Source organism: Nelusetta ayraudi, unplaced genomic scaffold (assembly GCF_046127955.1).
Source record: "Nelusetta ayraudi isolate G7.1 ecotype Tasmania unplaced genomic scaffold, CSIRO-AGI_Nayr_v1 ptg000011l, whole genome shotgun sequence".
In the NCBI taxonomy this organism is placed as follows: Eukaryota; Metazoa; Chordata; class Actinopteri; order Tetraodontiformes; family Monacanthidae; genus Nelusetta; species Nelusetta ayraudi.
In genome coordinates, this window is record NW_027466061.1 from 11,209,580 (window position 1) to 11,236,358 (window position 26,779).

Sequence of the window (26,779 nt, forward strand, 5' to 3'; positions counted from 1 at the left end):
TTGAACGACAACAATCTACTTGAGGCTTTTCAGTCAGGCTTTAGAGTTGGTCACAGCACTGAAACTGCATTGCTTAAGGTAAGTAATGGTCTCTTGTGTGCATCTGACAGAGGTCTTCTCTCTGTCCTGGTCCTCCTAGATCTCAGTGCAGCATTTGATACAGTTGATCACATCATTCTTCTTAGGAGATTAGAAGATGCTATCGGCATCAAGGATCGCGCCTTGGACTGGTTTGGATCTTACTTGTCTGACCGTTTTCAGTTTGTTCATGTTCATAATCATTCATCAGAACGTAGGAGGGTTAGTCATGGTGTCCCGCAAGGATCTGTACTTGGGCCACTCCTCTTCAACATCTACATGTCACCTCTTGGTGACATCATCAGAAAGCATAGCATCAGTTTCCATTCTTACGCAGATGACACACAGTTGTACTTTTCTTTTAAGGCAAATGAGGCTCATCAGTTGGCCAAATTGGAATCTTGTCTTCGTGATGTCAGAACTTGGATGACACAGAATTTCCTGTTGCTTAATACCGATAAAACTGAGGTCATTATATTTGGATCGCGAGAAAGTAGGGACAGAGCCTTTGATGGACAAGGTGGTCTATTTGGTACTACACCCAGTTCTACTGTGAGGAACCTTGGAGTCACGTTTGATCAGGACCTGACCTTTAATTCTTATATACAGAATGTAGGGAGGTCAGCTTTCTTCCACTTAAGAAACATCGCCAAAATTCGAAGTTTTTTGTCCTTCAAAGACGCGGAAAAAATAATCCATGCTTTTGTTACGTCTAGGCTAGATTACTGTAACTCGGTACTAGCAGGATGCCCAAATTCATCCCTTAGGACAGGGGTGTCAAACTCATTTTGGTTCACGGGCCACAGAGAGGAAAATCTCTCTCTGCTCTGCATCAACTTTGTCTGTTTCGACAGAGACATTGTGAGGCACTGAGGGTAGCCAATAGGAGACGTTCTGGGGCAATGAGGGCAGCCAATAGGAGACGTGAGTGGCTGTACTTGTTCCGGTTTGCTCAGCTCCAGTATTGAGTTTCTTTGCGAAGCATTGCGACACCATGTGATTTGCAAAATCATCTCGCGGGCCGGAAAAAAACAGCTGGTGGGCCTGATCCGGCCCGCGGGCCGTATGTTTGACACCCCTGCCTTAGGACATTACAGTTAATCCAAAACTCTGCTGCACGATTGTTAACTGGAACTAGAAGGAGGCCGCATATTACTCCAATCTTAGCTTCCTTGCATTGGCTGCCAGTCAAATTTAGAATTGAATTTAAGATTCTAGTTTTAACTTACAAAGCTCTTCATTCTCAGGCTCCTTCTTATATTAGGGAACTTATTGAACTTTATCATCCTCCAAGAGCCCTTCGCTCTGAGGATTCAGGTCTTTTAGTTATCCCAAAAATGTCTAGAGTTAGGTCAGGAGGTAGGTGTTTCAGTTTCCTGGCACCTTTATTTTGGAATCATCTTCCAGCCTCTGTGAGGGGGGCAGACACAGAAGTAGACTTAAGACCTTCCTTTTCTTAAAGCTTATAGTTAGATTCCATCCACTGTCAGTTAAGCTGCTATAGGCTTACGCCGTGGAGGGAGATCGTTCACTCCCGTTACAGGGATCGTTGCTCTGTGCAGGCGGAGCCTCTATCACTCTCCTCTCCCAATCAATCTTGGACTCTATCTACTCTGTCCAAACTAGCTCTCATTATGCTTTGTATAGTGTGCCTTGGACAACTGGTCTATGACCTGCTTTCACGAAGGTGATGGTGCTCGGCTGTGGTCTAGTTTTGGATGGATGTTTCTTTCTCCTCTCTTGCTCCAAGATGTCTGCGAGCAGTGCCAACACCCTGTCATGGCACCACCTGTATCTTCCCTGGGTCAATGCTGTTTTGCACCCTGAAAGAATGTGCGCCATAGTCCCTTTGCTGCCACACAACCTGCACAGCGGGTCCTCCCTCATTCCCCACCTGTGCAAGTTGACTGGGGTTGGTAAGGTGTTGTATACTGCTCGGAGCAGAAATGAGATACGGAAAGGCTCCAACCTCCACAATTCACTCCACGTGATGGTCCTCTTGGGGAGGTTCCACCTTGTCCAGGCACCTTGAGTTGCGAGCTCGACGGATTTAGCTCTTCTTCCTTCTTCCTCAAGGTTCCGAACTTCATCCTGATCATGGTCCTCCTTTCCCTGGGAGTGGACTTGGACCACTGCTGGAAATGTGATGTTCCCAGACCCTGTCTTCCAGTGCAGGGATTTCCGATGGTATCCCTGGTCTTGAGAGAAGATTCTGCCTGGTTAATGGCGGTGCTGGCGGCCCACTTGTTCTTATTCCTGCTTCCCTGATGAGTTGGTCTTTGGAGTCCCTATATATCAGGGAAAGTCTGCACTTGGCGACTTTAAACTCCTCCACAACTGAAGACAAGGGGAGCTGTAGCTGACCCGACCTTATGTAGAGCCCCATAGATGTAAAACTCGGGGGTATTCCCAACCATCTTCGAAGGTGCTTGTTGAACTTCTTCTCCATCCCTTCAACTGTTGTTATAGGCACTTCGTACACGGTGAGAAGCCACATAAGTCTTTGGAGTAGGCCATGCTGGTAGATCCAGCACTTATATTTCCCCGGCAGGCCAGACTTGTCAGTTCTTTCCAGCCAATCCTCCACTTGTTTTTCAGTGCTGGAGATGCTGTTTTTATCTGTCAGGGAATCATCATACCACTTTCCAAGGCATTTAATAGGGTTCCCCTGGATGTTTGGGATTGCTTCGCCCTGAACAAGCAGCTTGAACTTTTCCGTTGTTTTCCCCTTTTGGATCACCAGACTCCTTGATTTCTTGGGCTTAAAGATCATCTTCGCCCACGTAGCCATACGATCCAGTTCTGCCAGAACCCATCTTGCCTGCACGTGAGTTGGTGTTATCATGGTAAGATCATCCATGAATGCCCTGATTGCTGGCTGTTGACTTCCTACTGCAGTCCTTGGTCCTCTTGACTTTGTGATCGCTGCAGAGATTATCAGGTTCATTCCCATGACGAACAAGATGGGGGAGATGGTACACCCTGTCACTATTCCCTTCTCCACTGGCTGCCACATGTGAACATGGCTGACTGGAATCTTAGCTTGATGTCTCCCAGGTAACTGGTGATGTCCCCTGGATGTGATGTGGGATGTGGTAATGGTTCATAGCCGCTTGGATTACATTATGGGGAATTGACCCATATGCATTAGCAAAATCGAGCCAGACTACTGTCAGGTTGCCTTTCTTCTCTTTTGCTTCTTGGATAAATTGGCTGGGGACCCCTGTATGCTCCAGGCACCCGGAGAGCCCTTCGATACCACCCTTCTGGATCGAGGTGTCAATATATCCATTCCGGGTCATGTTTGAGCTCATTCTTTTGGCCAGTACTGAAAATAAGATTTTCCCCTCCACACTGAGCAAGGAAATGGTTCGAAACTGGCTGATCTGTGAGGATCCCTGTTCTTTTGGCACAAAGCACCCTTCTGCCCTTCTCCAGCTTGTTGGGACGGTTCCTTTGGACCAGATTACCCGCATAAGCTTCCACAGCCTTTGTAGGAGCTTGGGACATTTCTTGTATACTTTGTAAGGTATACCGCTGGGGCCTGGGGCAGAAGCTGATCTTGCGTGCTTGACGACCTCTTGAACCTCTCTCCATGATGGAAATTCTGTGCTGAGGAGGGATGTTGGTGGATTGATGGTGCCAAGCCCGTGATTTTCTGGTAGGGCATCGTTTCTTGAAGGGTTACTAAATGTCTCTTCAACAAACTCCTCCACCTCCTCCTTAGAACTTGTTAGAGTCCCAGGCCTTTCCCAAAAGTGTTTTGGTGAAGCGGTAGGGGTCTTTTATAAAATGGGCTCGTGCAGCTTCCTGCCTTTTCCGCCTCTGCCTTTGCCCCTCAGCTCTTCTCAGCCTGATGAGCTGCTCGCGGAGGTTAGCCGTCAGTTCTTTTCTTCCTTCCTTTTCTTCCATGCTTGCCAATTTGAATTGCTTTCTCAGGGTTTTGATCTCCTTCTGAAGTTGTTTGATCTTTCTCTCTCTTCTGTTTTCCTGCTTTTCTGGACTGGCTTTGTTCTCTCCCCTTGGCACTGTTCCATACTGTTCTTTAGCCAAGTTGTGGGTGATGGCTGTGAGTGAATCCACCTTCCATTCTGCTGATCCTGCTTGAACCATTTCAAGCACCATGTCCAGATCTTCATCGAGCATGGACCACTCCTTGGTCTCACTCATCTTAGGCCACTTGATTCTTTCCTTCGTTGGCTGGGGTGGGCTTTCTGGGATGGCATTTGAGGTAGTCCTTGTGTGGTCTTGGGGGATTGCCGGCACTGAGAGATCTCTAGGACTATGGTTTGCTTCCTGCCTAGGGTTCTCCTGCGTCTCACCAGACTGTTCGTCTGAGCGGTGTGCATGCGTCTGTCCCTGTCCACACTCGGACTTGTTCTTGGCCTTACTCTGGTGTATTTTGAGCCCTCTTGCACCTTTGCAGATCTTTCCGCAATTGCACTTCACTTCCCATACCTCCCCAGTCAAGGTGGTTTGTTTGAGCCTTCTCTGCGTCTGTGTCACTGTCCTTGTCGTTGCCGTTGAATCTGTCCTTGCGAGTCTCTCATCCTCCCCCCCCTCTCAGGAGACTCTAGGGGTATTGCTCATTTGTACATTCTGTAGCTTGCTTGGTGCCCTCTTGCGAGTGCTGCAACAGGGGTTGCTGGCCCCTGATACGCCGCCAGTCTTTCCTGGAGGTCAGCTGTCTCTCCAGCGTCACCGACCTTCCTCGGTCGCCATCCAGACTTTCCTGGAAGTCACTGGTTGCCCAGGGAGTTCAGTTTGTAAATACATCAAAGATGCTGTTATAATCCATTTCTAATGGATAAAGCCTTGGCCTGGATGAGAGGTCATCAGGTGGTCTCCAACGTTCATCGAGTGTTTCGACCCTTAACCACAACACTCTCCGGTTGGCGGGTCAGCCGTGATTGGCCAGATCACTGCCCCTCTCACAGTATGAAACAAAATCATTCTAAGCCCTATTAAAATGTCTGGCAAAAATACAAAACAAAAACACACAGTCAGTACACAAAGTAAAATATATTTCCGGGGACACAGAAGGCACAAAAAACGTCCAGGGACCTTCGGTCTGCCTTGCGGCAGTAACTCAGCCCGCGCTGGGTCCGTACGAAGCTGGATTAGCCGGTAAACAGCTGCTAAAGAGTGAAGCCTTCACGACGGTAAGTGTTTAAATTGTGCCTGTTTCGTAAAGTTTGCCGTTTCCTCTTCACTCCCGCACCGGCAAACTGAGGAAGTGAGGCTCAGCAGCGACGAAGAGTGTGATCCCGGGCGGGGGTGTACACCGGCAAGGCTGGGGGTGGAGTGAAGTGAAATGGAGTGTTTTCGCGGGATGCAGTAAATACGAGGAAACGAGCAGCGAGATACGCAAATCTAAAAAGCTTTCAGCGTGGAAAATCGTGCGTTGCTGCTCTGGAGGGGCCAGATATCAAATACAAAAGCCCGAAAATTAGTATAATAGGTGACCTTTAAAGTCGCTTCATGAACACTGAACCCAGAAACCACCTGTCACTGTTCATCACTTCATCGCTTTAGCACTTCCTGCTAAAGCGCCCCCTGGCGGATGAAGTAAAGTCCACAGAAAGCGCACCTTTGCATAAGCCGCATGGTTCAAAGCGTGGGAAAAAAGTTGCAGTTTATAGTCTGGAAAATACGGTTGTCAATGATAATTAGGTTAGTGGACTTAATGAGTTAGCATAAGCACTCTGGACAACAGTGCTAACAACCTCGCAGCAGGACTACTTTTAGCAGCTCAACTATTCCTCTGGATGTAATTTTGGAGTCAGAATGTTTTGTAACGAGATGTAACACTTGACGTCACTTCGACTGTAATAGATTGTTATCTGTTGAAAGAGCTCCACATTTTATTTTGGCTGCTCGGGGCGAAGGATATAGAAGTAAAACAACAGAGGCCTCCTTTGTTTGAGTTGTCAGAGCAACATCACACACTAATCCAGTGACCTGCTGCGAACATGTGGTTTTGGTGGCATGACTGTCTCATGACACACTTTTGGCGAGTGAATCTATGCTGGCGGTTTGCGTACATCAGCGGCACTACAGAAATGTGTTACAGTTTTCGTGACAACCGTCTTGCGTGTGCCAGACTGACATGCACATAAAAAAAATGCAGAGCAGTGCGAATGAGGGAAACCAAGTAGCAAGTAGCAAGCAAACAAGTAGCAGCTGACAGCCTGTGTGCGAATTCAACAGACCCTTGCTCACAAACTTGTTGAAAGGACCTTTGGCAAGAAAACACAGTGCTATGGTGCTTTTAGGCAGGAAAAATACAAATTTATTGGCTCCAAAGAGTGAGAGCATGTAGAGTGACTCATATCAGCCGAAAAGAGGATGCGGTGAAGCACTTGGCTCCTGAAACTTCTCGCCAGTATGTTTGCGTTTGACAGGTTCCCAAAGACCCACTTTGTTTCTGGTCTTGTCTCGTGATAAATTAGTAAAAGCAGTTGGAGACTTTTTCGAATGATGAATGTTATTTTTTTCTTTAAAAAAAAAGGCTAAAAAATATGTCTGGGTAGAAAACAGATTGTGTTCAAATGGGAAAAAAAAGGTCAATGACCCAAGAAGATTTCTGTGAGTGAAGATGCTGCGTAGGTGGGAGCGTCATGTGAAACCTAGAGTTGCCGTGCACTGTTGAACTCAGGAAAACCTCTGGGCCATGATTGTAAATGTAATTGTAATAAAATGTGTCACTCAATGAAGAGAACTAGCCCTGGACTCTTTGGCTGATGTGCATCTGAACACAAGGTTGAAGTGAAGGCAGAATTTCAATGCAAATGTTTTGTTTATTAAATAAAGAAATACATAATCAGTGTATCATAATCAATCACTCAAAATTTCATTTTGACATGTAGCTTATCAGGGCTGACAACATAGGTCTAGTTATGATCACGATCATGATCCTTAATATCCATCCATTTATCCTGCTTGCACAAATATTAAAAACAATGTACATCTAGGGATTGAATAATTCCATACAAAAATGAAGGTGTGCAATTTATAAAGTCACTACATGCACTCGTTCATAGAATGCAGAAGACTTCTCGTCAGTACATCCACTTCCTGGCACTCTGAAGAGAAAGTACCAGACTTCTTCACAGCATCGGGCATTTCTGGGGAGGTTTCTGTCTGACAGTTGCTGCCGCAGCACTGGGATTTTCCCCCTTCGCCGCAAAGTGGTCCAGCCCCCTTTTCTGTATTTTTACAAGTAACTTCTCACTATTACCAGCAGCATTGCAGCCGCGGCAAAAACAGCGTTGGTTGCTCAGCTTCACAGTTCTGTATCGACAGATCGACAGGTGGGAACCTTCTGCCGCGGGTCTCTATGTTTACACTGGCTCCGACATGGACCGCAGCAGAGCGCGGTAGAAGTCTGACACGAGGAATCGTGGGTAGGAGTCTTTCTCCATGAGGCTGTAGACGATCCTCTGAGCATCGTCGAAGCACACCGTGGTGGGCGTCTTCATGTTCCGTCGGATCACGTCTCTGGTTTTGTGGTCTATGTTGATCTGGAGGTGGAGAGAAAATTGGTTACATGTGGACAAATTCCAAAAGTAGGAAGGTGATTGGGAGTGGTGGTGTCCGCTTGCCTCTCTCACAGCCTCGGCCTGAATGTAACGTTTGAAGATCATCTTGGCCCTGTAGGACATCCGAAAGGAGGACTTGATCTTCTTGTAGTCCTCGCACACCCGCCAGAATTCGATGTTCTCGTCGCTGAACTCTGACTTGAGGAAGGCCTGGAAGATCTCTGTACCGTCTGGAAGCAAACGGGGCCGTGTGAGACACAGCGCTGCGGAGCACTGGCAGCAGAAAGCTGGCCAAAAAAATCAGAGGAGCCATTTCACTTACATTTGGAGGCCAGCAGTCTGTCCAGAGAGAGCGACCACTGGGACGTCTCCTCCACACACAGCCTGTGAGAGACAATGGCAAGTTTCAAATCAAATTACAAAATTTGGCCACGGAGTAGATACAAAGACACCAGACGCTTTCACTTACTCCTCAGCTATGGGAGGCTGACACGACCTCAGCCGTGACCTCAGGTTGCATCTCCTTGGTAGAACAAAAATACGTTTAAGCTGAGGTCCTACAATGATTTATCTTTTGAGCACTGAACAAATGAAAAATTCCCAGATTTTACCTTTCTTTTTCCATCTTCTTGTTAAGTGCAGCCATGTTGAGAGGCTGCAGCTCCCTCAGCGGTGAAGTGACAAGTTTAAACATTGTGACAGCAAGCAGGGCGAGCTCCGATCTGAAGTCTGATCGAAACTCTCTCACCCATTTATATATATGTGTACAAGAAGTCTGAGGAGGCACAGCATCGTTCTGGGTTAACCGCAGGAAAGAGGAAGTTCAGGGGAATGACGCAAGCACGCAGAGCCGATATCAACCAAACATACACCGCTTAGTTGTGCCTGGGCAGAAGCTGCTTTGGTTTCAAGTTTGTGGATGCAAATGTGACAGTGGAAAATTTTGTACCAGGCAAATGTCTCTGGTCAAGTCTGCATGGAGAGTTAACATGTTATACTAGTAAAGAGCAGACTATTTACTGGGCAGGAGCATCAAGCCACTTAGAAGAGCATGATTGAGTTGTTTGCATTAAAAAAGTTAGCAGCACAAGACTGCATCAAATGACAAGAAACTGATGGAGGAAAATGTGGAAATAGAAAGGTAGTAGATGTGCTAAAGTAAAAAAAAAACCAAACAAACAAACAATCAATAAATGAATAGATACTTGTCTTATTTATATTTATCTTATTTATCCTATGTGGTAAGAGGCCAATAAAAATCCTTCATGTATCATCCAGTCCTCCCAATTTCCTCCACGTTTGCCAATCCTAGCTAAGCTACAACTAGGGTGGTAGCTGCCATGCAAGCAAGGCTAACAGCTGATTCGCTAAATTTAGCTCGACACTATCCTCTGTCTAAATGAAAGTGTATGCAAAACAAATGCAGATCGGACTCCTAAACACATGATTCTCTGGAGCCCCCCCCCCCCCCCCACACACACACACCTGTCACACACCCAACTATACTATTTGGCTTCCTGTCTGCAGAGACAAACCATGACTTGACCACTGTGGGAGGTGCGGTCGGAGAAGAAAACAGAGATGAAGGATGACGAGAAACCAGAGTCACCCACCGAAAGACATGGCGCAGTTGTTTATCTTTGAACGAGGCTCTGGCATTCTTCGTCTGAAGTTTCCATAGCAAGTTGCTGCTTGTGAGCTCAGATCAGAAATAATGTTATCTCCTCACACCTTGGACAGGTTATTTTTTTGGCCCAGGTGAGAAAAGAATGAAAGTGAGTCTATGAATTCGGTCACACGTTTGTGTAAGCTGTGCTGTATTAGCGACACTGTTTGGGACTTTCTTCTCTACCCTGCTTACAAGAAGTTGTGGCAAGAAAGCCCTTTCACCTCATCTGGACATTCCTCTGGACTGATTTATAAATATCAAGTGTGTACGGTAGTTCCTCTTTGGTCAGGTGCAGAATGCAAACAGAAGAAGATCTTGTCTGGGTAAGTCAGGAGGAAGGGAAATCTTTCACCCAGATAAGCAGAGCAGAACAGCTTGTTGATAAATGCGACAACTTGATAAGTCTTTGAATATCTCTTGGTGAATTGGTGGCTAAATAAAAAAATGAAAGAAAAGGCAACTGCGGAGAAACTGCATCTTTAACAGGCGAGAGCCCTTAAAAATAAAACTAAAACTATAAATAAATAAAAGCAAAATATTAAAGACAAATCTTTCAAAATGACAATGTCCCATCATGAAACACGATGACTTTGTTAGAAATGGAGAAAGTACATCTTCTGCTCAGGACATTTTCCTGGAACCCTCATTAGTGAACAGAGATTGTCAGTAGATGTTCAGTAATAAGCTAAATGTTTAGTAATAGCTTAATGTGTGTGTGTGTGTGTGTGTGTGTGTGTGTGTGTGTGTGTGTGTGTGTGTGTGTGTGTGTGTGTTTAATCATAGAAATAACCTAGAAACCTACAATACATTTCCTCTGTCACAGACACGCCTGTTGATGATGTTCCTCATCATCTTATTGTTTCACTAGAAGCAAAACAATATGGTAAAAACACGCGGGGGACTTTTGTATTGATGGGAACTTCATCATCTGCCTTCATTTCCCTTTTGAAATTAAAACCTGGGCACCTGTATCATGAAAAGAAAAACAATCACCGCACTCACGGCGATGCACAAGAAAACATAGAAATGCATTTTTTATACTCTTGCATGAAAAATTAGACAAAAGGACAAAACATTTTGCAACTGATGCTTCTTGAAAGACGACCAAAGATGAACAAGAGTGATTCACACTTGCAAAACCCTCTTTAATTTGTTCACAACTGATCTAAAATGCTAATCACTCAGTACCACCACCGTCATCATCGGTGTGATTCTTCCTCTGGGCTTAGAGGTGTGAAGAAAAAACAAAAATAAAGTAATGAAATTTCCTTTCTGTTTGAATCTACATTTTACTTTCAGTTGAGTATTTTTTGAGTGTGACGGGAAACGTCTCGCGGCGACAGCCGCTGTGTTGACACAAGCTTATCTGTGGGCATTTTCTTTCTGTACTGGCGGCAAACAGCGCCTGCGGATTTCCTCCTTCAACCGTCATCACACTGATCACTTGTCATCCTGGCTTCCTCGCAGCACTGCATGATTCTCAACATTTTAGTTCAATTTTCTTCTCCTCTCCCTGACTTTCACCCCAGCAGTCTCCCAAACAGGTCAGTGTTAACAGGCCAGTGCTGAGGAGAGGAAGTTGCACTATGCTGCATGTACGAGGGCTGTTCAGCACCTCTGAAAATAAATGTCAAACAGAACGAGATGTTCATCTGACTGCAGTCACATGGGGAACCTGCGACGGGCCAACTTCCGCTTTCCGAACAGAAAAAAAGACAATAAACATGGTTGTCTCACATTAGCACACTTTTTTTTTTCTTTCCCTTTTACATAAGGTGATTGTATAAGCGTCAATGGACAAGTGAATGAGAGAGTTGCGGGTCCATTATCAGACAAATCTTTTAGGCCCATCTTCAGAGACACATTTCGATGAAAAGCAGAATTGGACACACTCTCCTGTTAACACCAGATAAACACTTATACACTTGGTTCCTCTTCATGTTTTACTCAATCGACCCGGTTGTTTATAGCTATGGCAGAGAAAAATGCTCTAGACCTTTTTTTGCACAGTTGTAAGAGGTGCGAATCGTGTTTATTTGCATCGGTTCTTCTCTTTGAACGTCAGAGGCGCTCTGTTGCCACCTGGTGCTTCTTCTGACCACACTGCAGCAATTTTCAAGGACTGAGCTGAAGTCATTTATATGACATTTTAAAGGGCCGCACCTGCTCCAGTCTTCCACTGTGATAAATGTAAACTTGCGACCAAAAAAACCAAACCAAACCAAACAAAAGAACAGGGCAGGGTTTTTTTTTTTTTGAATTTAACAATATTCTCAGGATTTTATTGAATCTCTCACAGTAATATTAGTTTTTTTTTTATTTGCATAATCAATTCGATAAAGGCTTGATAATACTTTACTTCAGGGGGATAATTTAATTTATTACAACTCTCTTGAAATGTAGAAAAGAGGAACTGATAGTCAAAGGAGAATTATGTGCTGAATCTCTGTAAAGCCCCCTTCTCATACTCCCCTTGCAGGATAATTAGACTGATTAAGTATAATACAATCCACAAATTCTCTCAAACTGGTAACTGTCTATGGGATCAAAAAGCTATTTCTGCTATAGGCTGGGGCATGACTGTCAGACGCCAAGGTGTTTGCCACACTGAGAAGAGAAGAGCGCAGCTGCAGGATGAGATCTGGGGAGTGGAAGCAGCGTCGCAGGCCTTCAAAACAGTCACCTGGACTCGTTTCTCCTCAGGAGTCCCTGGAAGATGTCGGATTTTAGGAAGCGCGGGTAGCAATCCCTGGCCATCAGGCTGTAGATGAGCTTCTGTGCTGTATCAAATGACGTCAGGGTAGGCTGGGAGATGTTCTTGGTGATGCTTTCTCTGGTCCCACAGTCAATGTTGATCTGAAATCAGTTGAGATGTCTTCCAAGGCAAACCGTTCATACATTTTGATCTAGCAAATTGGAGTTATGATAAATGTTCTTTTATCCAGACTTCCAAACCTGTTTGGGCGCCTCTGTTTGGACGTACTCTGAGAAGATCCTGTTGGCTGAGGAGATCATCTCCGGAACAGTCTTGATCTTTTTGTACTCCTCACAGGCGAGCCAGAACAGAATGTTCTCCTCGCTGTACTCGGACCTCAGGAACTCACGGAAGGCGATCTGTCCCGCTGAGGAGGGCGAAGGGACGAGGAGAAGCACAGTGAGCGGCTCCTCGGGCATTTCGCTCACTAGCAAACTTGCGAGTCTCACCTTTACAACTGAGGACTTTGTCCACCGACTCACTCCAAGTCTCAACATCCCCCAGTGGATCTTTGGGGAAGCAACACAATCTACCCTTGAAAAGAGCATCGAGAGCTATCACTAGCCCAGTTACCTGTCGGCTGCACGACACGGGGCTGCCTGCGGAGTGCACCGGCAAGTCCGATACAAAGAAGCCCCAAAATCCCCAAATAAAAACCCCAAAATAAAACCCCAAGCCAACTTATGCACCGGAAAAAATGAGATAAAATCGAAGTAAGCAAGTTCAATTCAACATGCCAAGTGGGTGAACTACCTGTCGCTATCAGGAGGAGAGACTTACAATGAGTGGAAACCTCCTTGGCTTTTTCCACATGGCGGCCGTCACCTGTTGCTTTGCTGCAAAAAAAGACCCCCGTTATTGCCCAAGACAACCACCAACCACTCACTTTATCGCCATCTCCTCGTTCTGGAGCAAGGGAGACAGAGATAAGATCCTGTCCGACTGAAGATGGCCTCGTGTTTGTTTGGAAATAAAGGAGTCAAGTGGCCCGAGCTAAATCTAAATGACACCCCCCTCCTCCCCCAACCCTCCGGCCACCAATGGAATATATGAAAATCCATATGCAAAGCGTTGCCGCCGGGCATCCTTCCATGTCGGCCGCACCTCAAGGAGACGAGGCCTTGGCCGCCGGGATCGATCTCATCACAGCAGCAGCAGCAGCCGTGCATGACGTTCCTGCTGAGAGATGGAAAATAACGTACAAATTTTCAATTTCATTATCAAATCACGGCAAAAAGTGTTTTTGGAAGAAGGGAAGAGGGTTGATCAGATTTTGCGCCGCATGTCAAAGCCGGAGATGAGTGATGGTCAGGAAGCTCCTCCAGAGATCCTGACCATAAACAAATGGCCGCAAACAAATTTTTGCCATTAAGGAGGAGAGTCTGGTATCCTCTCATTTGTATATCAGCACTGTACCTTTTTTCATCAGGGTGACAACCACAGTGAGTCAACGCTGATTGGAAGGCGAGTGCTATCATTCCAAATTTTTGCGGGATTGGAATCAGAGAAAATTACAAGCTGCCAGGTCTGTTAGCCTCACGTTAAAGGCAGCCTTTTGCAGCTGTTCCTTATTCAGTCAGCTGTCTCCATCCAACCGTCTAATCCTCTGCATCCTCTTCCCTCAAACAGACTAACTTGACTCCTCTTTTGCTACATCCATAAATCTCCTCTTTTGTCTTCCTCAAGGCCTCCTGCGTGGCAGATGCAACCTTGGCCATCAACTGGATTCATGAAAATCACACGGTTGAATTACATGTTTGATTCAGCATAAGTCTTATGTCGGTTGCCCTTCCGACCCTGTTCATTTTTCTGCTTTCGCACTCCTTGTACAAGTCCCATGACAAGCATGTCTGCAAGGAGACTTGTCAGTGGAACACCAGAGCTGTAATCCTCAGATGTAATTAAGTCGGCGATGTCAACGAGAAGGCACAAAATGTGACAAGCAGCAGAGCTGCTCCAGCTGGCTAACGTGCCTACTCTGGCACAATTATAGCAACAGCCAATAATTACGGCGTCAACAAAGTCAGGCTCGATAGACATAAAAAGGTCGGCAGCGTAGTCTGACGTGGAACTGCTGTTTTTATAATGGGGTGCGCTGGCTTGTAGATCCGCAGGAGGCCAGTGTTGCATTTTAAAGGCGTAGCACGTGACACATAATAGTGATCTGTTGGCATAAAATGGAAGAGAAATTATGCACACCAGATAAACATCTGATAACTTTTCAACGTCACTGAAAAAAAATTGTGCCTCGTTCACTAATGAAAATCATTTTATTTGCATAAACAGCTGGTCCATTTGGAAAGAGGAGGCCACAATGCATCTGAGAATGCTGAGAATGGGTCCCTGTAAGGAAAGGAAAGTTAGATTTATTTATATAGGACTTTTTAAGGACAAAATAAGAACAGGGGACAGCACAAAAGACATCAAAAACATGCACAGACATATGAACATAATGGCAAATTGTCAAAAAAAACAAAAATAATATATTACAAACATATGTATGGACTGCGATGAACTGGCGACTTGTCCAGGGTGTCACCCTGCCTTCGCCCTATGACAGCTGGGATAGGCTCCAGCAGACCCCCGTGACCCTGAGCTCGGGAAGAAGCGGGTATGGAAAATGGATGAATGGATGGATGGATGGACTGCTTTTCTTTGCAATACGCTTTCAGACCACTAGATGCTGCTAAATAACACACGCTGGTCTTGAGGAGGAAGAGTGTGCAGGTCCACGCTGATAAAAATGATGCAAATGTGAAAATGTACAAAGAAAACAATAACTGATGGTAACAGGTCCTCTAATAGGATTAAATATTTCTGACACACTACAGCAATGAAACATTGGCTGGTCATGTGACTTGGGGTGTGTGTGTGTGTGTGTGTGTGTGTGTGTGTGTGTGTGTGTGTATGTGTGCGTGCGTGCGTGCGTGCGTGTGTGTGTGTAGCCTGGGTCAGCTGATTACACGCTGGTCATGTTGCTCAGAACAGTCGACTAAACATCATCATTAAGTATTTCCAGCTTGAGCCCGGTGACCTTCCTGAGCCGCCAGACAAACCCAGGATGTAAATCACAGCAGGTGATGGAAAACACCCAGACTGGCTCCATTTGCATGTGTGTGGACGCGGCGGCAGCTCGAGGGATTTGTTTGTCAAAGAAGCAGCTCCGCCGGGCGCAGGGGGAGGACGACTGTGAGGTGTAAACATGGTTTTTCATGTCGGGCCTCAGCCTCTTCTGTCATCAAAATTCAGTTAAGGGAGCAACTGTTTGACCCTGATCAGACTGATTTCTTTCAGAGATTTCAATCATCCAATCAGGATCTTCAGCAATGTTTTCCAAGAATAACATATGTCCCTAGCTTGTCAGTGAACTCCCCATAAATGAGGAAGGAAATTTACACAATGGTTTGTTCACTTTTAAGAAAAACGTTGGCAGGTGTATGTCCACCGCACCCACACCAGGAGACGGTCCAAACCTTCTGAGTTGTCATGTGACCCCCCTTGTTCTTGGCTTCAGTTTTTTGTAGGACATTGTAAACAGATCGTGGCAAATAATTTAAAAACTCACCTTGAAATTTTTTTGGAGCGATTGCCATCCTGTTAGTCAATCCTCCAGGAATGAGGGGAGAATCCATCCTTTCCTTCCATTCCAAAACTGCGCACAGGTCCACAGCTCTTTGTGATGTCACAAAGGGAATTTGTGGCTCTCCTAGTTAGTGATAAGTCTTGCAAGCTGTTACCTTGCAAACAAAGCATCAGATGCAAATAAATAAATAGTGGCCGGCTGCAAACAGAGGGCTAAATGCGCTATGCTAATATACTATTTTCTAGTGGTCTGGGTCTCTTTTAGTTTGTTGATCTTTGGAGGCGGTTACACTGCAACCTGGGATGAAACAATTAAGACCTGAAACGGGGGGAGAAAATGTGACCTTTAAACACAATCCAACTGACTGATGACTCTAAATGAGGATGCCAATCTGCAGTTCCTTCCACTGCACACAGGGGGGCACTGGAGTCGCCCAGAATGTATGTATGTAAGTCACTGATCATGTTGTCAGTGACTAGCAGTGTAAAGTTTGTGTGCTTTCGTCCGATGATGGATCAGCAGGTAGAAATATTCTGGCGGAGCCCTTTGGATGGCCTTGACAACAGTTAGAAGAGACACAGGGAACTGCAACGTCTCTGCAGAGAGGAGGGACATTTGAATCAATTCCAGGACTCTGACTTTGATTGGCTTGATAAATTAAACACAGACCACAGTCAAGGATTCTGTTTTTTCCTCCCACTCTGTCTCTGGATGCTCCAATTAAAGCAAAGATTTTTCCCACAGTCTCTCACCTTGAATCTCTCAGAGCAAACAAGGCCCTTTCTTCTGTGTGCAACTATGATTAAATTTACTCTTGTCCTGTTGATGCCTTTGTCTGGACCGAAACTGTTTTTGTTGCGCAGCTGAATCTCACTGCTGGCTATTGGAAGCCTGGCAGGTGGGAAACGCGTTGCAAAAGATTCGGCTCCCGCTGAGGGATAAAGTCCTCCGAGACGGCACAGAGAGGATATTAGAGGAGGAAAAAGTAACATTTTGGAGTCTGGACCCCGGATATTTGGCTTATTTGGAGAAAACCTTGTCACTGCGATCCCATTTGTTTTGAGGCCGACTGTCATCTTAAGAGACGAGCAACGAATCTTCAAGCGGCTCTTGGAGGACTGGGGGCTCACTGCACACGAACCGACTGAGATGGAGACCGGAGAAGACACGTTTGTTGTAAGTGCGTCAGAGGAGGGATTGCAGATTACGCGATTGGTCAAACAAACTGAGGCCAACTAAACACACCAGCCTGGTCCCTACTGGTTTCCAATTTAATTGATTTCTTTAACAAACAGCTGCTGATGTGCTGTGTCGTCAGTGGATTCATCATAAATTCACAAACATGCACAACATATTACTGACGATTTTAAAGTCTCAGCTCACATCTGCCACAGTGGATATGCTTCTGTAAGTGAGAACTACGTACGAGTGACATAAAAAAAGAAAGTAAAGAAAACATGATTTACACAAATTTGCATCGAGCTGGACTTCATTTCACTTCAACAAAAAATCATGACAACACTCATGACGATCCCTCATTACCACCGAGACTAGTGAGCACGGCTTTCCTCAGGTATTAAATGACGTCAGCATCCAGGGAACGTTTTGATTTGGGCTGCCTGAGACAACTGGTTACGCTCGGTTTGCCTTAAAAAAAAAAACAACAACAAAAAAACAAATATATTGATTCGTGTTTCTTGTTTTTTTTCCTCAAGTTGCTGTTCGGTGGCCAACAACCATTTGCACTCACACCTGCGGCCACCTTGTTGCTGATCAGCCTAATGAGTCTTTGGACCGTGACAGGAAGCCTGGAGGACCTGGAGAGAACCGACACATTCCAGCTCCACCACCACACCAACTTCTCACTGACCGCCGCAACACTGTGTGGCCAGGGGCCAAAAACATATGTTTGAGTTGCTGCTATGGAAGTGGGCGGGGTCTGTCCGTGGCCTCACACTGACCTGCCGAGTGGAGTGTGCGGCCCAGCACACACTGACACATTTCTAGAGGTGGGATCTAACAGTACAAATACTTTGTTACTGGACTACTAGTTGTACAGTAGGACAAGTAGATTTTTCATGTAGCTGTACATTACCTGAGTATTTCATTTTAACTTTTACTTCCTACAATTGTGCACAAATGTCTGTACTTTCTACTTCCTCCACTGGAAAACATTCAGGTTACTTTTGTATCTAAAAGTGATTCAAAGATACAAATTCTATTAAAAGTAATTTACCTATTGTTTTTCATAGGTGTTTGAAGTGGAGCTATTTGTACTTTGCTGCTGTGTAGTTAAATACAACGGTGGATCATAATTTAGGGGGATAAAAAAAAAAAACATTTTTATATTTTACTGAAGTACATTTCTGTAATTTCTTACTTTTACTGGAGTAAAGAAGTTAAAACTTTATTTTTAACAGAGTATTTATTTTATTTATTTTTATTTTTTAAAGTATCCATACTTTTATGTAAGTACAGAATGTGAATACTTTTGCCACCTCTGCAGATTTCTGTGCCAACTTGCCCTGACTGGGGTAGACCTGTGAATGCCAGGCAAAATGGCAGTAGATATCGTAGCAATGCAGCGTGTCCCTGAGCTTCAGAGCAGAATTCATCTCACTTCCACAGGCAGTGAGCCTCGGGGCAAACTGCTGTCTGACCCTTTGGTTTGGTCTGACGGCTCGTCTTTAACCTGGATGATTCCAGGGGGCTTTTTTTCTCCTTATTTTTCCTGAGAGCCGTGTTTAAATACAGACAGGAGAGGGACGGGATGGGGTGCCAGGGATTTCTTGGCATCGGACTTGTCAAGAGCGGTGATGAGGTTTGGCAGGCCAGCTGAGCCTCCTACCTATGTTAACATGTCACATTGCCTCCCTGCTCGCCCGACCTGAGCTCAGACATCGGCGAGACACAGCACGCCATCCCCTCCACTGCCGAGACGGAGGCGTAATTAATTCACGAGTTGCGGAATTCTACACTTGATCCCGGCAAAGGCCAGCGCTCACCCCCGACGTCCGTGTTAATGAGCTCTGTGTGCACGTTTGTGTTGACTGCGCACGTCTCACCGTGGAGAGTTTTTTTCCCCCTGCCTCCATCTGCAGCAGTTTGGCCGGCAAAACCTCACACTCAAAATTAATATGTATTTTTCTCCATCATGTGCCCATATACTGTAAAATGAATAATGTGTTGGTGGGAGTTGCGAAAGTCTATTAATTTTTTCCCGTGGTTTTAAATTGGGCAATACACTTTTTTTTATTTTATTTCTCAAACTCGCATAACGGCTCCATTTGTCATTCAAATAAATTAGTGACACCCCATTAAAAGTGGCCTTTTTTTTTTTTTAACAATAAAGTGTTTACTTCACTTTCTTAATCATCATCATATTATTGTTATTATTATATACATTTTACAACAGCAAAGCGACACAGACGATCACACAAACACATAAATTACCTTTACTCCGCTCTGACAGCACGGCGATTCCAGCGTTAGTATTCAAACAAGACGTATGCGCTTCCTCCGCGTGTGTGCGACAATCTGATATATTTAAATTACCAACGGAGCGAGGAGACGTACTCCTCATTAAAAGAAAAAGGAAAAAAAAGTTCCACATCTGTGCCATTACCATGACAACAGAACAATGTAAACTTGTTCTAATGAGATCAATTCAAATGAGCAATTATGCAGTATCTGCTGTAATAATGTTGGAAAAAGGTGCTATTTCCGGAACTGGCAGGGAAAAACAATTAAAGCCTAATGTGTCTGCAAGCCAAGAAGAAGATCTGTCAGTGGGACTGGATTAAGAGTGTCAGAGGTGAGAAAGCCATTATATCTTTCTTATAATAAGTAATACATACATACATACATACATACATACATACATATATATATATATATATATGTATACATTTAAAATAGTGAGCAGTACTGGATGATTCATTAACCAATGCTATTGAAGCAAGTTAAAAAAAAAAAAAAAGCATACCTCACATAAATACTTCTGCTTAGCCGGAGGGTGTTTATGGTTTATCATGTGAGTGCAAGGCTGAGACGATGCGGCCTTGTGACCTCTTTTGACGTGTGCTTGTAGCTAGTGGGCTGATTTCTGAGCTATTATTCAGATGCAGAGTAGTAGAACTGTTCAAAGCTACCTCTGAAAAATGCTACACTTATTTTTAAAGGAAAACAAAATAAGTGGTTGCTATGGAAGAACTGTTAAACGACATGACTGCAAGTTATCACGAGGATCCCAGAAGCTAGTTAGTTCATTATAAAGAAAAAAAAAGAGCCCGGGCCTGGTGCGCTCAGATTTGTTGGCATACGTCGTCAACATTTTTTTTTTTCCCTGCCTCGCTTGCTGCTCATTATATACACAACCTGGTCAGATGGTGAAACAGAAGGGTTTAATGTACCTGCTCTGTGACAGAAGTACATGGCTTGGGTAAATGATGCAGAACAGTGTTTTACTCTTGGAAATGCCACTGTGTCGGAGGATAAGAAGCTTCCCCTCGTCTCAACCAGTTTCCAAAGCTAACCTCGAGCAAAATGTCTTTAGAAAGACCTGCTTTCTGAGGACAAGCAGTGCTGCATCTCAGGGCTAATGGTTACATCCTGAACCACGTCAGGAATAAAAGAAAGCACCTTGTGCACCTGGATGAGGTGCAGTTGGTACACTTTCAACACCCAAGATCGGGACAACTGATAGCTGGAAAAAAAAGGAAATTTAACTATCATTACAGGATCTGGCTAGCCGTGTCTCTGGCTTTTATTCCTTGTGCAGAACTACACTATCTGGCTAGCTAGCTCCTGGTTACACCAATATACAGTAAGTAGTTTAAGTTTTTTTTTATGTGCTCTGATCAGCTCTGAGGGGAAAAACAGTGTGCTCTTTCCAAAATGTCAAGCGATGCGTTTGCATTTTGTACACTGGCAGGCTTCCACGGTGCTGTGTGAAAATTCTAACGCTTCACCTCTGGTGAACCCTCAGCATGTTCTGCAGTAGTAAACCCTATGGAAAATGTTTTTTTTTCTTTTTTGCAACATATTTGCAACATATTTTATGATTCAGGAACAGCGGTGCAAATCTCCTGGAGTCGATCTCGCTGCTTGACACGGCGTTGGCGGCGTTACCAGGCTGAGGGTTCGCTCGTGGCCTCGCCTCTCTCATTGAAAACGCAGGAACGTGACCTTCTGCGGAACATGGTGGCCCCAGGGCCTTTCCTCCGGGTGAGGTGCAGATAAATGTCAGAGTGGAGGAACCTGGGGTACGAGTCCTTTTTCATCAGGCTGTAGACTTGCAACTGGGCCGCTTCGAAGCAGCTCGTGGTAGGCCGGGCTAAGTTCTTCTGGATGGTCGTCTTCGTGTTGTAGTCAATGTTGACCTGGTTGGCGAGAAGATTAGGACACAGTCAGGAAGCCTCCACACACAATCAGTACAGTACAGGAACTCCATGTGCATGGAGAATGAGATTAGATCTAGACTAGGATGAAAAAAAATCAAACAAACAAACTAACAATCAAGACCTGCAAAATCGCATTAAACTGTCGTCCCTTTCCGAACGTAGAGGCGTATGTTTCTGTTTTACTATAAGGAGAAAGATAGACAATGGATTCTTGGTTTCACTGGTGAAATCTGGAGTGGAACACACCAGATGGAATGTCGGCTGGATGTATTTCACATGTCCATCTGGGAAGGAGCCTAGAGGAAACCTCGGTGCAGGGGGAGGACCGTTCCAAGATAAAACTTGGAAGGTGCGGACCGAACCATCTGTCATGCCCGTTCTTAGCAGGCCCAGCAGATTTCTTCAGCACAGAAGTGAGTCTTGACACGTGTCGCGCCCTCTGGTCAGCAGATGCAGTGCTTCGCGAGATGCTTGCCAAAAGGGGCAAAGAGGAAGATCCTCAGCACTCTTCTTTCAATGAGGAAATGTTGCGCCATTTGTAAAGAACATAACCAGTCCCTGGTTTTGGCCGCATCCGTCTCCCCACTGACTGGACAAGACTTTGACTGATATTGCACCACTGGAGCTTCTCAAGGCGGGTCTTGGTCAGTTCACACTGGAAATCTCATGGCCTTTGCAACGTCAGACCTCACAAGCTTAGTGCAATTTAATGCCACTGACTTCCTGGATGTGACATTTAAATTCTACGTTTTAACCGCTGCTCATTGTGAGTGAGTTCAAGGTTTTAAACACTTTGCACAAAGTGACTTCAGAATCACTACATTTACATGCACGCAACAGTGGAGGGAAGGTCGTTGTACAGCTAATTAATTACCGATTGAACTGCTGTCTGCATATACATGCATAGAAGAAAATCAGGCACCATCTATTTAATTATCTATTCGGTTGGTTATTTCAATCACCACCTGATCAAAATATTATTGTTGCTTTTCGCCGTGGTCGTAGCAGAATCACTCATCTCTAGGGACGGCTATGCTTTCTTCTTGCTTTCTTTGCTATGATCAAACTAATGCAGTGAATGAAAACGCAGCGATTTTGCTGTTTGCATGCTCAAAATGATGGAAACTTAATTCACAAACACACAACGAGTGCCACACTAGTGGGGAATTTTTTTGTGTGTGTGTGTCTGTGTGTGTGCGTGAAAATTTTCTCCACTGGGCTATCGATGGTTTCTCGCGAGGTAGCTGACGCGGCGGTGGCACATTCTGAATCAGGCGTTAATGTTCTTGTGAGTGTTTGGTTGATGATAGGGCTAAAAAAAAAAGTGTCTGACTCCTGTCAGAAAAAGTAAAGTCATCGCCTCGGCTAAGTGCAAAATGCCTTGTGCACCTTGTGCACTGCATGAAACGACACGACCCATGTCTAAAAGATTGGAGCGCCTTCACTCAAGCGTACTGCATTTAAGTGCACTAATGGAAGTGCACAATTTGGAACCCAGCGTGTTAACACCATGCACTCAGTGTTTACATTGTGTATGGCTTTTCCCCCCCGATGAGGCTTCTGACTCACACAGATTCAAACTTATGAGTGCGTCTTTCACAGGCACCCTTTTCTCTGCTGCCCCTCCGCTGTTTTTGAAAGTGCCCTCTGCAATGACTGAGGTTCACGCACCTTGCTGCGCTGCTTTTAGGTAGCGCAGCTCTTTCAAACTGACTTTGCGGACTATGGCGAGTGTTAGTGTGGGTGATGCCGCCTCCAGCTCTGCGGAGGAACGTCAAGGCCACAGCCTGCTGAGGCTGCCGCTGCTGCTCTTTGGTGAGCTCTGCTGCAGGCCCCTGAGACCACGTCGGCGGGTGGTCGTATCCTGTTTGCAGAGGTAATGGAAACCTTTCGAAAACTGCCGTCGCTTCATGCAGCAGAGAGAAAGGGGGCGGGGGATTTTTTTTTTTTTAATGAACGAGCTGCTTCTCACTGATGTGTGTGACTGTTGCCACCTCTCATGCCTGACCTCGAAGGTCAAGCGGCTGGAGGCGTGCAGCAGGATTGGCCGAACGCCTTATTTCCTTCCCTTTTTGTTTGGTTGTTTGTGTGTTGTTGTTGTTGTTGTTTTTCTGCATTGACATACAACTCTAGGCCTCAGACGAGCCACAGTGACGCACATGACAAAGAAACTTGCACATCCCCGTTTTCTCCCATTCACACGTAGACCAGCCATGTTGCCGTACCTCTTTCGGGGCATCCGTCTCGATGAAGACGGTGTAAATGCATTTGGCTTTGGACAGCAGCTTGGTCTCCGAGTCGATGCTCTTGTACTCCTCGCAGGCCAACCAGAACTCAATGTTCTCCTCGCTGAACTCCGTCCTGAGGAACTGAGAAAAGGCCGCCACGCCATCTGACGCACACAAATGAGACAAGCTCTTGGTTACAGACTGCAAACAGCGACTCAGTTATGACATAGTTTAGAGTCTCTCTTTGGTCCTTAGTCCTCTGCTAATCCTAAAACAAAACAGAGCAACGAAGCTATATATACACTTTTTCTTAAATCCATCCATTTTGAAGACCTGCTTCGTCCTGTACTGAGGGTTGTGGGGGTCTGCTGGAGCCTATCCCAGCTGTCATAGGGCCAAGGCAGGCTGACACCCTGGACAAGTCCAGGTTCAGGGCCACATAGAAAGACAAATAACCATTTGCATGTGCGCAGCCCGGTTTTCTCGAGTAAAACAAAAGATTTTCATATAAATATTTTTGTTTTATGTTGTGCGAAACTTAAAAAAAACACAGTGAAAAGACTCAGCATAACTAATTGGCCCCTGTTATAAATAATTTGCCTCGTGAAGTCCAGAGTGCGTCACCCGAGTGCAACTTCTGCAATGGTGAGGAAGTTGCACAGTTTCTGACGGCAGCGAAACTTCTCACTCACCATCTGCCCCACTGCCGTCCGTTAACTATTGAGCGTCCTGTGGCACTGCTTGTCGGTTTACAATTCAGATGGAGGCGACCGTCGGAAAAAAAAATACATAGGCGGAAGGAAACTGTTTTGGACGGCACTTTTGACGGGTTTGCTGAGGAGCTCGGGGGCAGCAAACTGACCTGAGTGCTTGAGCAGCTCTTCAAAGGAGCTGCTCCACTGCAAGGCCGACTCTGGTGAGACGCTGAGGAGGAAAAAAACAGGAGGAAGGAAAAAAATTAAATGTTGACAATATATGTTGTGTCGCATAAGGACTCTCACGAGGACGTGCACATAAAACCTCACAGACAGCAGGAAGCTGGTTTTTAATGAGCAATTCAGGTCAACAGACGTTCCCTGACTCACTTGCTGGGCGCCGTCTTTTTGTGGGGACTGACGTTCTCGTGAGAGCCCGACTTGGTGAGGAAGAGGCTCAGGCGGCTTCTCCGCTCCTTGTCCTTCTGCCTGTGGACGGGGAAGTCGAACAAAACATCAGAATTCCAGCGTCTTATCGGCCACTTGTTATTAAAGTGGCCCTGGTTGCTTCACTCTGACTTACGCCACATCTTATCAGCCAAATTCACATTCTTAGATGTATTTTAGCCAACAAAAACATCCCCCAAACATTCTCCAAATGGAGGTCTGAATACTGAGTATGTTGTGAAATTGACACAAAAGCAAGACATGAAGGTCTAATCAACACCAGAAGGGTGACGTGCTGATCTTGACTTACACAAAACAGTTTGTCTTTGTTTTTTTCCCCCCAGGATTAAAAGTTGTGCTCATTAGATTCCTGACCTCCCCTGCGACGGCCACTGAAGCCCAATTTGAAACCACTCATCCCCAAATCAAATGTGAGTCTACCAACCCGCTGCTGTCGTCCTTCATCTTCGCTGCCTGCAAGTCCTCTGGAACGAGCATTTTGAAATACGCTTCCTCCTTCTGGGCCATGTAGTTGAATTGAGGAAATAGAAAAAGAAGCGTCTCCATGCTGCTCTTGGGCGTCAAAAAAAAAAAAAAAAAAAAAAAAATGGCAAGGCCGCAAATAGCTCGTTCGAAAAAAAAGAGTAAGCAACTGTCTCTCGACCAACCGCCACAACTTTTATAGACCCTGTTCACATTTCATTTCCTCTACCTGGTGCTCTACTTCCTGTAATGAAACGCAACTGCTGAGTGTGAGAGACTCCAGCAGTGATGCAGAAAACCCCTGTCGCCTCTGACATCCTGAAGGTTCACTGTACAGATCATTTGAATTAGAAACAGTTTTTTAAATTGAACAAAACTTGTCAGAGTTACTTTATATCTAAACGTTTTTGGAAGGCAGCAACTTTTTTTTTTGTTAATATGGCTGACGAATGGAAATTAATTAATAGTCATTAGCAACAATTTGGATTAGAATTTGGTAGACAGGACAAATGGGCCCAGAATGTAGGTCTGTTTTAGCAGGAGGTTGTAAACTCTCTATTAGCCCTCTGTTGAACTGTTTATAAATGAATTGTTTTTGATTGTCGGACAATTAATCTTGTGAAGAAGTATCACTTGAGCCTTGGAAAAATAATAAAACAAAACAAAAAAATAATAATAAGGCTCTAGAAGTGAATATATATGGGCCCTCAAGTTGTTATCCACACAGTTGAATTATACATAACATTGCTGTGATGATTCACAACATGGCCGCAAACCGTTTTCTTGAGGTGTAAAGATCCAGTGTTCTGAGATGGAGCGCCACAGAGACGGAACGCATGAATACTAAAACTGTGTGCGGCGAGCCTGGGCTTTGCGGCCTCCACAACATCACAGCCCTAATGGAGAACGACTAACTCACTGTGACACGGTGGAAGGCAGCCGGGAATAGGTTCGCTCGGGGGCCACACGGGAGAAAATGTGACGTCTCTGGTAGCGCAGCGCACTGGATTGTCTTCCAGAAGTGGAGGCACGTGAGTCTCTCCTCAGCTCGGAATGCAGACAGAAAAAAGCAGTGGTTTCACCTTAATGAACGAGTCGTGCTTTCAATACAAGCAGCAGCCATCACCCAGCATGGATGTGGCCGTCAATTGGATGTTTGACCTTCACTTTGAAGACTGATGTGTGTGCACTCTTGCCTGTTTAAAAAAACAAAACAAAAAACCTCCAATATATATATATATATATATATATATATATATATATATATATGTGTGTGTGTGTGTGTGTGTGTACATACGTGCGTGTGTGTTTATAGATTTTATTTATTTATTTTTTTACCCCTGAATTGCAACTACTGTTTTATGATCATATGGAGATTGCTATGTAAAATGTTGCCAGCAATTTTTACTCTAAAGCAAGGCTCACAAGTGAAAAAACGAAACTGAGAACCAAGATTCTGGTAGGTTCAGCTTCTCAGTTCAGCCATGCAAACAGTCTTTGTAGAAGCACAATGAGCACGAGCGGCTAACTGGCTGCTAACTCCAGTTGTTCAACAATCCAACACAGTTTGTTAGCTAACTTTAGCTTGGAGCCTTCAAGACAGTTAATCGACACAGTTGTTGCAAACTGTCTTGTATTGAAATGTGCAAAGTTTTTAGTTTGACCATGCAAACACTGTCTGGCAGGCTTCTAGTTAGCTGTCCTCCACTGCCAGTCAGCTACCTTTAGCTTGTACCTCACTAACTAGCGTGTTCAGTGCAGACTGCCGTGCAAAAAAAAATAAAAATTATGAGAATTTTTTATAATTTGTCATACACCTAAGTAACCTAGCTAACTGAAACTAGACGGATTCCAAAGTGCAGCAGCGTGAGAGGAACCAGAGGGCAGTGGGTCAATAA

At 45.0% G+C, this 26,779-nt stretch overlaps 3 protein-coding genes across 3 annotated transcripts; all 3 read right to left on the minus strand.

Annotated features, from left to right (window-relative positions):
* Positions 1-6,858: 6,858 nt before the first annotated feature.
* LOC142884910 (regulator of G-protein signaling 21-like) lies at positions 6,859-8,387 on the minus strand. Its single transcript, XM_076020893.1, has 5 exons — positions 8,231-8,387; positions 8,089-8,142; positions 7,942-8,003; positions 7,683-7,849; positions 6,859-7,601 (listed from the first exon to the last, which is right to left on the minus strand). The coding sequence occupies exons 1-5, from the start codon at positions 8,311-8,313 to the stop codon at positions 7,422-7,424; spliced, it is 546 nt and encodes a 181-aa protein (XP_075877008.1). The 5' UTR covers positions 8,314-8,387; the 3' UTR covers positions 6,859-7,421.
* A 2,840-nt stretch (positions 8,388-11,227) lies between these two features.
* On the minus strand, positions 11,228-17,627 carry LOC142884285 (regulator of G-protein signaling 21-like). The gene is made up of 4 exons (XM_076019798.1): positions 17,588-17,627; positions 12,493-12,642; positions 12,244-12,410; positions 11,228-12,144 (listed from the first exon to the last, which is right to left on the minus strand). Exons 1-4 carry the CDS (start codon positions 17,625-17,627, stop codon positions 11,968-11,970), a joined length of 534 nt encoding a protein of 177 aa, XP_075875913.1. The 3' UTR covers positions 11,228-11,967.
* Positions 17,628-19,441: 1,814 nt separating this feature from the next.
* Positions 19,442-25,053, minus strand: rgs18 (regulator of G protein signaling 18). The gene is made up of 5 exons (XM_076020894.1): positions 24,844-25,053; positions 24,342-24,440; positions 24,119-24,180; positions 23,254-23,420; positions 19,442-21,007 (listed from the first exon to the last, which is right to left on the minus strand). The coding sequence occupies exons 1-5, from the start codon at positions 24,963-24,965 to the stop codon at positions 20,753-20,755; spliced, it is 705 nt and encodes a 234-aa protein (XP_075877009.1). The 5' UTR covers positions 24,966-25,053; the 3' UTR covers positions 19,442-20,752.
* Between the last annotated feature and the right edge of the window lie 1,726 nt (positions 25,054-26,779).